The following is a 13,782-nucleotide window of genomic DNA, read 5'->3' on the forward strand; positions in this document are numbered from 1 at the left end:
TATATTACTTGTGTGGTGTAGAAGATAATTATTTAAGAATGTAATTATGTAAGAATGTTAACATTTCTGTTATAATTCTTTAGTATATTACTTGTGTGGTGTAGAAGAGAATTATTTATGTAGAGATACTGCTTGTAAACCAATGATGGTAAGATGATGTCATGGGGTAGGACTGGATAAGTCTGACTTCTTCCTCCTCCATTCAAGCATGTACTAGGTATAAGCAAATTGATATTGGATTAGCATTTGTTGGATATGTGTAAAATTATGTGTGTTGACATATCAACTGTCTTTACATTGAAAGAATAAATCAAATCAAATCAAATCACCTGTAAAATCACAAACTGTAGGTTCAGTGATTGAATCAGTTTCCTCCACCAGTCAAAATAGCTCTGGTTCAGGAGTTGAATTGGCCACTTGATGTGTTTCACTACTGTCTTACATTCAGTGACATTCTGTCTCTGGCATTAACACTTCCTGGAAGAAGCAGGTTGAAGAATCATATTCATCTACAATCCAGAGAGTTACGTGCAAAAACCGATGTGACACACTAGGAAAATGCAGCTGCATGCCATGATGATTGGTAGGATAATTTAACATGAAACACTGTTGAGGTAGATGTAACATTAATGTTCCTTTCAGTCGGATATCTTTGTGTTGCTATCAGACAGTTACGGGGTTAATACGGGCAGTCAACCATAAATCATCTCTAAATGTTTGCTGCTGAAACCTCCCTGTTTTAATGTTATCTGACGATTTAGCGTCACCTTTCAAGCTGAACCCGGTGAAGAGGATTTTACAGTACAAATGTAAGTAAGTCCAACTTCTGCAGAGCAGAGGGCACTGTGAATAAAACACAGTTTTCCACAAACCTCACAATAGATGGGAACAACACGTGTAACCATGGTAATTGTACACAACCAGGATGAAGAAGATACAGCCCACGGTAAATATTAAAAATTCAGCTTGAAAATGATGAAAACTAGACTAAAATGTGTTTAGTTTTTATTGATTAAAATAACAAAAATCAAAAGACTAACATCTGACTAAAAGTAATATGCTTTTTCATCAAAGGACTTAGACTAAAATGAAATCAAATTCAGGTGTGAAGATTAGCAGTGCATTTAACCCTAAAGCTGAAACTTAACCCCAAAATAAACTGTTACATTTATGGGGGCCAAATATTTGTCCCCAGAAAGCAAAGGAGTTCCCTCAAAGTAATGATGTCCCCACATAATACATACACACAGGCACTGAGGCACATATACATGGGCACTCCCCACCTGTAATTGCTGTGTTTTGGCAGCCAGTCCATTGGTATCCATGGTAGCAATAAAAAGAGGTATGTTGCCATGGGGACTGCCCACTCCTCCTGCTAGACTGATGCCCAGGGAGTCACATGGACCCTGTGGTGACAGCAAACACTCGTTATAGACCCGTTAAGACAATATCACTGAATCACATGGCAGACTAAGCACATTAACAGCTTGTGTTATGTAAGGCAGGGATCCAGTCAGGTAAGGAAGTTTGTCATTTGAAGTGAAAGGAAAAAAACACTTAGTGCTCACAGCTAAATTCTAACTTTCTGAAACTATACATCAATTTTAAAATTCAGTTTCTCCAAGACAGTATGGGGCACTAATAAAAACATTTACTGATTATTATTTCAAAATTTTAGGTCTCACCTTTTGTACAGTTACTCCTCTGATGTCAGTGTAGTCTTGAAATGCTGTGTGAGGATAAAGATATATGGTCAATTTTAAGTCGTTAACAGCATAATTTCCACTTATTGTAAAATGTTGAACACCTGAGAGGCAAGACATAATCATTTTAATCTTAATAATAAACAGGAATTATATTATATACTTTCAAACAATACTTCTGTACATACTGCCAAGTGCTACTCACTGTAGCTTCCTGTTTTGGTATCTGTCTCCCTCTGGTGGCCAAGTGAAGCATCACAACCACTTGAGGGGGTCAGGGTGGAACAGTCAGCGTCTTCGCTCTGGATAAAACACAACTTAAAGTACTCCTAGGTTCACAGAGTATTATTGTTAAACTAGTGCATAAGGGTAGTAATAGTAACGACAGAGTGAGCTGATTTAAAAAAGCTTGAATACAGTGTATTCAGGGTACAACTTATTATAACATCATACATTTGAATATTTATTTATGTTATGTTTTATACTTTTATGTCATTGATTAGACAAAGACTGCCAGGGGAAACAGTTTACCTGGTTACGCTGTGAGTGCTGCACCCCAGGTTTAAAACGAGCCACATCCAAATGGACTGCTCCGCTGCAACTCTGAGAGCAAAGCGATACATCGCACATGAGATGATGACACCATAGAAAAATGCAAAAACCTATTGCTGATTTGTCTATGGAATTTTTGTGTATGTGTAAGTGAAAATATGTCAGACCTGTAAAAGCTTCTGAGCATGTTCCTGTGATGCTGCACGGACATCCTCTCCGTTGATCGACAGGATCTGGTCACCTAGCAACAATCTGCCATCTGAATCTGCTACGCCTCCAGTGATGATATCTGACACAAAGATACCCGTGTCATTGCTGTTGGAGGAAAACAGAGGTCAAAAACTGTGTCTCTTCCATGCTTATAGAATCAGTTACAGCACCTGATAGCCTGCTGTTTTGCATAATGTCACACTTGACTGCATAAAAACTGCACTGAAACTCTTAAGAGTGTCCTCCCAGCAGCGTGACCCCAAAGGCCTGGCTCAATAACCTTTATGGTGATTACTGAATGCTATAACAGTGTCTGATTTCATTGCCTTTCTGTTTTACTATAATATCAATCCTTGCTCCCTCTGACATTTAACCTGGTAAAACCCTTATCAAATGTGGGTTGACAGACTGAGCTTAAAAGTGTTTTTGATATATTTAAATGTACTTAGAAATGTACTTTAAAAAATGTTTTTAAAAAGATTAACCAACAGAAGTGAATTCTGATTATATTTGAGGGAAGAAATGCACATATTGTTGAATCACTTCCTTAAAGGAACAACACAAAGTGTGGGCGTGTTTGCGCATATGTTAAATTCAAAGTAGAATGCTGCTTGCTGCCATCATCATCAACCTCCTCCATTTTGGTACAGTTGCTGGACTAATTTTTTGTAACTGCTTTCCAAACTAATATCTTACAACAGAACTGACCTGGCCAAGTTGGCTTTAGGAAGTACAGTAAGCCTACATCCTGCATGCATAAGTATCGAGGCTTGTCTAGGAGCCTAGCTGACAGTTAAACTTTGCCAGATGTGCATTTCTGCTGTGAATATACCAACTTGACTGTTCCTCATTTGTTAAACAACACTACGAATATACCTCTTGCCTACAGTTGCGAACCCCAGTCCCTCCCCGGGATGAGGTCTGAGCTCGAGGCTGAAAACGTCCCACAGGTCCTCTTCCCTGTAGGCTTCTTGCTGCCTGAAGACACACAGGTGAACACGCTGGGTGGTGAGCCTCAGCACACCAATGGCCTCATCATGGGTGGCCTGCCGCAGGTTTATACCGTTTACCTGGGGGAAGTGAGAGAAACACAGGGTGCAGTGATGTGAATGGGAGGGTAACTTATATTTGGAAATCTGAAATAGTAGACAGTGTTTACAACTAATGGCAGGGAGGGCTCTATCATGGTTAATGGCTATATTCCCCATAGCATCAGCCTACTCATTTGTTACTGCTTTGAAACATTAGCATTTTTGCTGAGCCTTGTTGATCTGCATGATTTGTGCACTGGCTTGTGAATACTGATTTTGTTGCCTTTGATGATGGATGTAATTTTGTCTAAAATGACTACTGGCATATTTACAAAAATGTTGATTAATGTGTGTTGTCCTTATAAATAAAGCAATGAGTAATTAAACAACTTTTAGAAAAGCATAATAAATTAAAGACACATTTAACATTTTACCAAAATAAAAACTATTAAATTTAATGTTAAAAAAAGGAAGTTGCTGGGCTGTAAAAATAAATGAAAACAAGTTAAAGCTTTGCTAGTTAGCATTAATCTTAATGATATAACTATAACAGGTTGTATAATGGTATGTTTGAGTGTACCCATAATACCTCTAATATCTGGTCTCCAGCCTGCAGCCTTCCGTCTCTCTGTGCTGCTCCGCCATGATTTACTTCATGGATTATTACTGCCCCCTGGTGTAAAATTCAGAAAACACTCTCATTATCATAGACACCTTCAGTAAAATCCTGCTAAACCTAAGCTGTAATCTGTTGTTATACTTAATACTGCAGACACCACCATGCATTTAAACATCAAGGTGTACAAAATATTTCTACAATGCAGCTTCCCCACTTTTACTCATAGTGTTTATGCAGAAGAAGCATTTGAGTGTGGAAAAAACCCATGCACACCTAATTTGATGCCTTCTACTACCAAATAAAAGGTAGGAATAAATATTAAAGTATAAATGAGAAACAAATGAATGATTAAATCATGAGTCTGACTTTAAATGTGCCTGATTTTGCTAGGAAGGTTTGTCTAGACCCATCATATACTAACTAACTAACTAACTAAAAGTTCCTTACGTTTTACATGTAAATGCTGATGTCAAGTGTCGGCTGGTACCATACCATACATACCAGCAGGGTGTCACATCCTCCTACAATACTGAGACCCAGGCCAACATTTCCTTTACAGATCTCTATGGTGGTTTCCCTGCCAGGCACAACTGGACAGCTCAAGGGGTCAGAACCTGTGTGAGCAGATCCTAACCAATCAGACCACGTTGTGGGAGAGGCCTGTGCAGTATTAAGGGATGAAGAGGAGGAAGAGGAGACAGGGAGGGTTAGGGAGGAAGCAGGGGACAGAGAACAGGGATGGGAATGAGAAGAAGGCAGAGGTAGTGTGGAGGAGGAGGAGAGACTCTTGGGACGGCTGATGGTGAGTTTGACGGCGACTTGGTGTTTGAGAATCAAACTGGACACCTGAATACAGAGAAGAGAGGTGAGACATAAATCGCTAAATCACCATGACCTTAATGTGCACGTTGTGCGTGTGTTTGTGTGGTTGTACCATATCTACTGGCAGTCCAGCCACAGGTTCATCACCCACTGCTATGATCCTGTCTCCAACCTTTATTCTACCATCCTGCACACAGATAAAAACATGAATAAAAAACTGAAAGTTAAGCAAAATTCATGTCAGTGTATGTAAGCGAAGTACGGGGAGGGAGAGAGATCAAACACAGCCTCTGGACAAATACATGAAACCTTATTAGTATGTTATGACATCACTTTGAAACATGGAAACCATCATCTCATGGTTAGCCGGGTTTAAATATTACCGCAAATGCCAAGACATTAGAGCTGTAACATCACAGTGTAAGTACCGTATATTGCCCAGTAATGTGATACTCACTCATGCTTCTTTACTCTGGTAGATGATTGATTGTCAAAGTTACAGACAAATAATAAAATGTGCAAACTGCAGAAATAATTCCAAAAAAATTATTAAGATAAAGCCTATTTCCCCAGTGTGGGATCAATAAAGTCTTACCCTACCCTACCCTACCCCTACGTTAACGCAGATGATGGTACAGTACCACATAAAGTCTTCTGCTTTATTTTGAGCTAACTGAAGGATAAAGTGCAGCGGTGGAATGTGATTAAATAACATTTGCTCAACTACAGCACAAAAGTTGTCTTTTTTATGCTACTTTAAACTTCTAGTCATCAACATTTCTGAGTCAAATATCCATCAATGATCTATAACTGTCTACATCTTAATGCATCAGTAATAATGACCCAATAATATCATGTAACTCATGATGATGTTTATGCTGCTGCCTGTTGAATACTTCTGTAAGTGCATTTTATCACCAATTCATTTGCATGTGTAGTAAAGTACATTAATAAGGACTTCTACTGGTAATGAAGTATTTTTATGGTGCGGTATTGACAGTTTTAAAGGACCCTTCTTCTATCAGTGATAAAAATGCATGGAGCTGAACAAGTACTGATGATTCCATGCACATTTATATAAGAGAGTAATAAATAGTACTGAAATGGCTTTTAGCACATAGGCATGGAATGAAATCCCTATAAAAGAAACACATTTTGGTTGTTTTAATTGCAACAATGCTATTGATGATATCGCACCTTACTGGCAGTGCCGTGCTGGATCAGGGACCGGACCACCAGTCCTTTCTTGGACTCCTCCTCTGCCATGCAAAGGCCAAGACCTACATGATCCTGGAGGGCGATGTGACAAAGATAGCAGACAACAAACTGTAACTTTAGAGTCCAGCAAGAATCAATGAGACTAACGGCAGTCATGTATAAAAGATTTGTGTTTGCTAGCATGTTCACAATGAGGATGGGAGGGACATTATATTTCCTCCTGTATCAATATGATTCTGCTACAACTCAGCCTTTTGCTTTAATTATGCAGCTGCCTGGAGGTCTGACAATGGATTTACTGAAGGTATTGTACCTGAGGTAGGATGATGTGCTGGATGTCTGGGGATAATCCTTCATGCTCTGCAGAGTCTATCTGGAAGTCGACTGTGTCACTGCACTGTGTTTGGGATGCCTGGGCCGTTTGACCCAGAGCTGTATTATTCCTAGTAAAACAACACCAAAGCCTGCTATTATCCCTAAGCTGGTCATCAACACCAACAGTATATCCTGCTTAGCAACACACAAGACCACTCTGAATGTTACCTGATGAGGATGATCTTTACTTTAGATGGAGTATTATTAATGATTTTCGAGGCATTTTGTTGACTGCGGCCGTACAAGATCTGTCCGTTGATCTAGAAAAAAATTAAAATTGTCTTCTTCATCCCATTTATCCATCTTTTTCATCCACATTAATCTGCCTTTCAGCTATCTCCTCCCCGTCTCACCCGTCAGTATCTCCTCTCCCTTGATTCTCCTCCTCATCTCTATTACATGGTTGTTCATTGCAAGGATACAACCAGCATCAACCATCCTTCAAATTTGTCTGATAAATCTACTGTCTGGGTAACTCCGCACAGTCTTCCCATCCATGCCTCCTACTGTATATACAATACATAACCCACTGTTCTCCTTTTGCTGCTCTCAATTTTCTGTAATATTTTGTCTCCCTCTAGGACTCCAACCCTTGTTGGCCCCTAAAAACCCTCTCATATGCCAATCTCAACTCTCCTAACTGACTGTCCCTTACTTTTCCCACTCACTCTCCTCCTTACCTCTAGTAGCTCGTCTCCAACCTGTATTCTCCCATCTAAACCAGCAGGTCCTTGAGGGTCGATATCTTCCACAAAGACACTCATGCGGGCCCTAGAGCCATTTTTGTTGCCTGTGAGGCTGATTCCCAGGCCGTGAGCCGCGGGGTCCTTCTCCAGTTCAATCATATGGAGCTTTCCAGGCAGGCTGCCATAGCGCTGAAGCATCTTTTCTATTAAAGAGCGTTAACAAACAGGAGGCTGTTAGGAAGAAGACATGATGGGTAAGCCAAAAAAACAAAAACAAAAGTGTGTTACAGCCTAGAGGAGCTTGTGTGTGTGTAGCTGCAATTTGTCTGGAAGGGATGGTGTTAGTCATGTTGAGGGAAAGGTGAAGGATGCTTCTGGATAATGAACAGATACAGTATGAATGTATATGGCTCGTGTGTGCATGCTTGTGACAAGAGGTGTGTGTATCTGTACAGGTGAACACAGGTACTGTATCACTATATACAGTACAGTATATGATGTATATTTGTGTGAAAATGTGCAGTTAATCTATGTATGTACAATGCAAGTCTATATCCATGTGTAATTACTTACATTATTACATACTTATTATTAATTACTAAATAATTGGTATGATTTAACAGCTTTGATTAGTGGTCTAATACATCACTCAGTTACTATGCTACTGTGCAGGACCTGGTTCCAAAATGCCAAAATGGCAGCCTTTATGTTGACCATATTTTGTCTTCACTTTTGCCTATTGGAGGGAAGAGATTGTACATTGAACTGTAGCAATGTGCAAACAAAGGTAGTGAAGAAGAAAGCCACCACCTAGCATACATGGATACAACAAACTCTCAATTCTCATCTGAAAACTACCATAAAACCCATTCATACAAATGAAAGCACAGTAGTTTTCCCAGAACAAACTGTCAACATACACATATACATACATATGTGTATGCATCTCTCATACATATACATACAGCATTTCCGGCTGTATTCATGGCCCAGAGTGTAGACATATTACAGTAAAGTGTGGGCCCGATCAACTGGGCACACATGGAAATTACATGAAAATAAATAGCGGTTCTTGGTGACTTTTTTTTTTTGTAGTGAATGTATATAGTGCAAAGTATTTCTGGGTCAGAGGGCATCACATGAGGGGTACAGTATACTGTATGTCGGTGTGATGTCTTTATTTTATTTTCGTTATTTTGATTTATTTTTTCATTTCATTTCATGATGCAGACTTACTCCTGCCTATATCATCCTTGTCTTCGGCTGCGGCTGTGACTGGCGCCATGACACTTACGGGGCTTCTCCGATCCTTTCTATCGGATGTTGGCGAAGGTACCTTGGGAGAAGTTTTGCATTATTGAACAGGCAGAGTTGGAGATGCCTCAGGGATCCTTCAGGCATAAGTTGGACTATCCCTGAGGCTTGTTCAGTGTGCTTGATGTAGCAGTGGGAAAAAACTGATGAACAGGATGAATTAATGAACACAGATTTAATGCCAGCTAAAAATAACATGAAAGATGACCAGAATTGTGCATTATTTTGTAGCCAACTTATATGTGTATAGAAAAATAACTTCAAAAGAGTGTCCTAGGTCTTTTAAAGAGTTATGAATCTCCATCAAAGAAAAACAAAAAAACAAAGGGTTTAAATAAACAAAGTAGCTGCAAGGGACTTTGAACTATACCGGTTCTATCTACAAATATGCACGTTAATTAAGTTTTTGGAAGCTGGCTTAGTGTAAATGTTAATGGAAAACTGCTTTTAAGATCCCGCATACCCTTGATAACACACACACACACATACAGCAACACACACAAATTACCAACCTTAAAGGGGGTGGGAGTGAAGGGATTTGTGGGAGAGAGACTAAGGAACAGACCACTGAGAATATCTGCTTCCTACAATCATGAGGGGAAACACAAATATAGTCATGCACACATCGTCACCAAAACGGAACTCTGCCTCTTACAAACCCTTTAGCAGATCTTCATTCTTTTTGGAATCCCATGTAGGCGTCATGACTCATCACTCTATACTGTAGCATATACATAACACGCTCTATACACTACAGCCAAACATCAGTAACTGTGTGGGAACAGGAAGGACACAGCTTGTCGTCTGTTCCAAATCTAAAAAAAAAACTGCTACTGCTCTTTGACTCTGTATGGCAGTGTACAGGTTATATTTCTGTGCATATCACTTTCTATACTAGAGAAGCAGTGAAAAATCATTATCTCAAGGCTAGAATAAATTTTACACCACATTTATCTAAAAAAAAAACAAAAGGCGTAGTGATAGAGCAGTGTTACCTTGTTGCTGAGTGAGTTGGACTGTGGTGTTGGAGTTAGCCGCTCATGGTTGGTGAGCATAGGAGACTGTGGGCGAAACATAAGATGCAGAGTAGGCAGATGAATATCTACTGCATATAACTGTGAAACACAGACGCTTTAAACGGTAGACCCAATGCTGATGTTATATGATTTGTTATATGATATCGGGTACATTGTCTGTTGTTCAGTTGCTTTGTGTCCAGAGGACATCATGTTGTAATGCTACAAACTCCCACACACAGCAGTGCTGAAACTTCTGATGGACTTTTCCAGTAGAATATACACTTCACTTTCACTTTCTGAGTATTGAAATTGTGTTTTCTAAGATGCAGTACCTGAGATCTGTGGTGTCCTGACTGGACCAGGAAGACCACAGAGTCTCCAGCCCTGCGGATGGCCTCCACCGCCTCCTCGTGGCTGGCATCTCTTAGGTCCACACCACACACCTTGACCAAGTCAACACACACAAAAAACACATTTCCCACCCTCTCTTCTTATGGACTGTGGACAAAAACCTTCCACGTTTTGAAAATGAAAATGAGTTTGACTGTATATGGATAGAATCAAATAGAATGTTTTAGGCTAATATAGTGAAATTACAGTTTGATAATCCAATAAATCTATATTGCCTAAAAGCAGTTCTACTCAACATAGTCTCCAGTGACCTAATACAACCAGAGACAGCTACTTTACATATGGAAAAACCTCAAAAGACTAATGTCTAATGTTACAATAGTGTGTAATAAAAATGTTTAAATAATGCACGTACTGTATATACAGTAGATACATTACAGATAATTGTATACTTTTGTAAATGACAATGTATATTTTTTTAATTCTACCTTGTTCCTAATCTTTCACTCACTTTCAGCACTTTCACTTTCTTATTTTGTATTCTATTATTTTGTTATATTTATAAAATTTCTGTGTGTGTAGTACATTGGCCTACAGCCAGATTTTATTGTGCAATCTTGTACTGTATAATGAAAATAAACCTTGGGCCTACAGTAGACCATGGCTTGGCGTAAATAACACACCAGAACAGAGACCACAAACAATGCCAAATTACCGCACATGCAGCTACAGTACAACATACATACTTTATATATTGTACAGTATTTGTACGCCGGCTGGAAATATACACAACAATCTTTTTTTAGCCTATTTTAGTCTCTCTGTACACGTACAATATAGCCATGCAAGAACACACCTGCACACACTCTTGTTTTCTGCAGTTTCCTATAAGTGTGTCTCTTTCTCTGTCTCTGAAACACACACACACACACACACACACACACACACCTCTAGTATCCTGTCTCCAGTCCGGAGGGTGCCATTATGTGCTGCTGGGCTGTCGGGGCTGATGTGCTTGATGAAGACTCCCCTCATCATCTCTCCACTGCTCAGTCTCCGGCCCATGCCTCTGCCTCCCATTATACTGATACCCAGGGACTGGCCTGGTGCTCGAGTCAGCCGCACACTGAAACACGAAGCAGGATACAAGGAATATCCACACATGTTGTAGAGCTGAAAATCCTTATTACTGTACAGATAGAGTGATGATGAATTCATTTGTTCTGTATGCCTGATTGGAATCTACTTAGCTGGAAACATAACTGCAAAAACGCACAAAAAGAAGAATTAATCCAGTGAATGTGCTGTTTTTTTTTCCCTTTCCGTCTTCCTCTATCTACTGCTTAGGGATATGGATAGAGTTTCAGAGATTAAGTCAAAACAATAGAATATTATACCTGCCAGGGAGACGCACACAAAAGCTTGACTTTGTATAAAGTGCGGCTTATGTGATTTACCCAAGGGGGATACAGTAAATGTGATAAATACAGGTTGGGAACATAGTGTTGAGTCTACACGGTGCTGTGAACATAACCTGAGCACACCAGGAGTGTGTTAAGCCTATTTTGCCACAGAGAGGGTAAAGGGCTAGAATCAGGGGCAGAGTGCTGTAAGTATGTGTGCATGTATACATGTATGGATGGATGAATGGATGAAAATCTGAATAAAATCTAATGAGAAAAAAGACATTATTACTGACATCTCTGAGTCACTAACCTTCTAGGTGGATCCCAAGACACAGTGGTATGAGAATGCTGCTCCCCACCTCCCTCGTCCTTATCATCCACCTTTATCTCCGTGTCCAGCTTTGGTGCTTTCAGAGCCGCACTAAGCTTGTCCTTTTTGTCCTCCACTGTGTTGCCATCTTCTTTTCCTTCTTCTTTATTCTTGTGAGGTAGAGATTTTGGAATCTGCCAACTAATAGTTAAAAAATATTCAAGCAGAAATAATATGGAATTAATTGGTGATGTTGAATTGAAATCTAATGACTGGAGATACATTTTACATGAAGTTTGATTTAAAACTTAAGTTAATAATTACCACTTAAATAATATTCCCTATAGCACTGATACCGCCAGTTAATTAACAGTTAGTGATAGAAAAATAATTGGCAACAATTTTTAACTGTTTCCTAGTTATCACACATATATAGCAAACATTTCTCTTGCTCTACCTTCTCAGATGTCTGTGTAAAGTCACTGTGAATTAAAATTCTTTGTGTTTTTGACAGTTGGTGGGTCAAAACAAAACATCTGAAACCATCTAGAAAACTCTTGCCACATTTTCTTCAGAAATTTCTAACATTTTCTAGACTAATGCTGTATATAAACTAAACAAAGTGAAAATAATGATTAGTTATTGAAGTCCACAATTTAAGGGTTAAACAGCACTGAGCTTTGCAAAGTTGTTGTGGATAAGAAGGCATCTTGGCATAGTTAGTTATGTGTTGACACACTGTGACACATGGCCAATAGCAACTTGTGACTTGGCTTGAGAAGATACACTGCTTTAAGTGAATACTGCCCTGAAAATTCATATTTTCTGCCAAGGAGGTCACAGTAAAGCAGAGTCTTTGTGTGTGTGTGTGTGTGTGTGTGTGTGTGTGTGTGTCGAAGAAAGTGGTAGAGAAGGAGAGAATTTTTCATGAATATGTTTAACGGTGGAAGGCTATAATAAGCCCATGGAGGTGAGTGATAGTTGTGCTATCTGCACAGCAGAAGCCTATAGCCAGTTAAGTTACAGAAGAGGGCAGAACAAATGGCTCCACTAGGCTGAAAGAAGGTGGCTGGGGGAGAGAGATTGGCAGGGAGGACAGCGAAAATGAGGTAAAGACAAAAATACCAGGGCATGATGGCTAAGAGAAAGAGAGATGAGCGACAGATGTATACACAAACAGAGAAGGCTGCTAGAGAAGGGGACAAAGACACTGGATTGAAAGATAGGATTGAAGAAAAGGCTGCAGAGAGAAATAGGAGTCAGGGAGGGAGGAGAAAGGCAGAAGCACGAAGATGGAGTGAAAGCAGGGAAGAACAGGAGCGAAACAATTCATTTTCGCTGACAGTCAGCACTGAGATCCATAAGCGAACAGCTAAATATAACTCAGAGATTCAACATTCAAAGAAGCTTTTGCCTTGGAGAATAGAAAATATGGACTGGAAGACAGTCACACTGAGTTAGTTGCATACTGAAATACATTTCTTCATAGATATGGTTAATTAAAGTGACAGATAACTCCGTTCATTATGACCTAAGCTGCTGCGTAACAGAAATTTGTGGTGTGTTACAGTAATAAAATCCTGGCTGTTATAAAAATCAAAAGCCTAAGGTTAATGCTTGAAAGAACTCAGAATGTATAGCTATTACACAGTCTAAATTCTTTGCAGAAAACACATCAACATGTAATAAAGCTGGAGCCATGAAGTCTAAAAAACCATGAGGCAGATTTATCATGCACTCTGGGGTGTGAGCAGAGATTAGGTGACAATAAATAATAGGCTGAGAGCTGTGGAGCTTACATTACCTTGAGTCTGGGGCTGGGGTGATGGTGGGGACTATGGCTGTGTCTTTGAGTGGAGCTTTGAATGAAGCAGAGGCTTTGACTGTGGCTGGATCTGTAGCTGTGGCTTTAAATTTGACTGAGGCATAGGGTTTGAGGGTGGACGAAGCTGGAGTCGGAGCTGGGGCTCTTCCCGGAACAGGAGATCTGGCCGATGCTGGTTCAGGAGAAGGTGTTGGCGGGGTGGGGGAGGAAGAGGCACTGTCTGCTGTGATGGATGCCAGAGGGGGTAAGGACAGTCGAGTACGGTGCTCATCCACCTGATGGGCTGGGACATAGGTTATACTGAGGGTAGTGGAATGTGGGGGGAAAAGCGGTGGTGGGGG

The 13,782-nt window shown here is 39.9% G+C and overlaps 1 protein-coding gene across 4 annotated transcripts in view; it reads right to left on the bottom strand.

Annotated features, from left to right (window-relative positions):
• The window catches only part of LOC109958480 (multiple PDZ domain protein), a 41,597-nt gene that overhangs the window by 7,731 nt on the left and 20,084 nt on the right, over positions 1–13,782 (bottom strand). For 2 of the 4 annotated variants that reach the window (XM_020597158.1, XM_020597156.1), the window contains exons 21-40: positions 13,421–13,741; positions 11,617–11,817; positions 10,849–11,026; positions 9,882–9,992; positions 9,526–9,591; positions 9,043–9,114; positions 8,453–8,552; positions 7,211–7,419; positions 6,699–6,790; positions 6,469–6,619; positions 6,135–6,227; positions 5,050–5,124; positions 4,617–4,961; positions 4,086–4,169; positions 3,342–3,535; positions 2,423–2,570; positions 2,235–2,306; positions 1,909–2,005; positions 1,686–1,729; positions 1,284–1,406 (exon numbers count right to left, since the gene is read on the bottom strand). In XM_020597158.1, coding sequence (XP_020452814.1) covers positions 1,284–1,406; positions 1,686–1,729; positions 1,909–2,005; positions 2,235–2,306; positions 2,423–2,570; positions 3,342–3,535; positions 4,086–4,169; positions 4,617–4,961; positions 5,050–5,124; positions 6,135–6,227; positions 6,469–6,619; positions 6,699–6,790; positions 7,211–7,419; positions 8,453–8,552; positions 9,043–9,114; positions 9,526–9,591; positions 9,882–9,992; positions 10,849–11,026; positions 11,617–11,817; positions 13,421–13,741 — 2,776 coding nt within the window. The remainder of the gene's footprint in view (positions 1–1,283; positions 1,407–1,685; positions 1,730–1,908; positions 2,006–2,234; positions 2,307–2,422; positions 2,571–3,341; positions 3,536–4,085; positions 4,170–4,616; positions 4,962–5,049; positions 5,125–6,134; positions 6,228–6,468; positions 6,620–6,698; positions 6,791–7,210; positions 7,420–8,452; positions 8,553–9,042; positions 9,115–9,525; positions 9,592–9,881; positions 9,993–10,848; positions 11,027–11,616; positions 11,818–13,420; positions 13,742–13,782) is intronic. The other 2 variants (XM_020597157.1, XM_020597159.1) reach the window with 2 other exon arrangements.

The sequence above is a fragment of the Monopterus albus genome, unplaced genomic scaffold (assembly GCF_001952655.1).
Source record: "Monopterus albus unplaced genomic scaffold, M_albus_1.0 scaffold32.1, whole genome shotgun sequence".
In the NCBI taxonomy this organism is placed as follows: domain Eukaryota; kingdom Metazoa; phylum Chordata; class Actinopteri; order Synbranchiformes; family Synbranchidae; genus Monopterus; species Monopterus albus.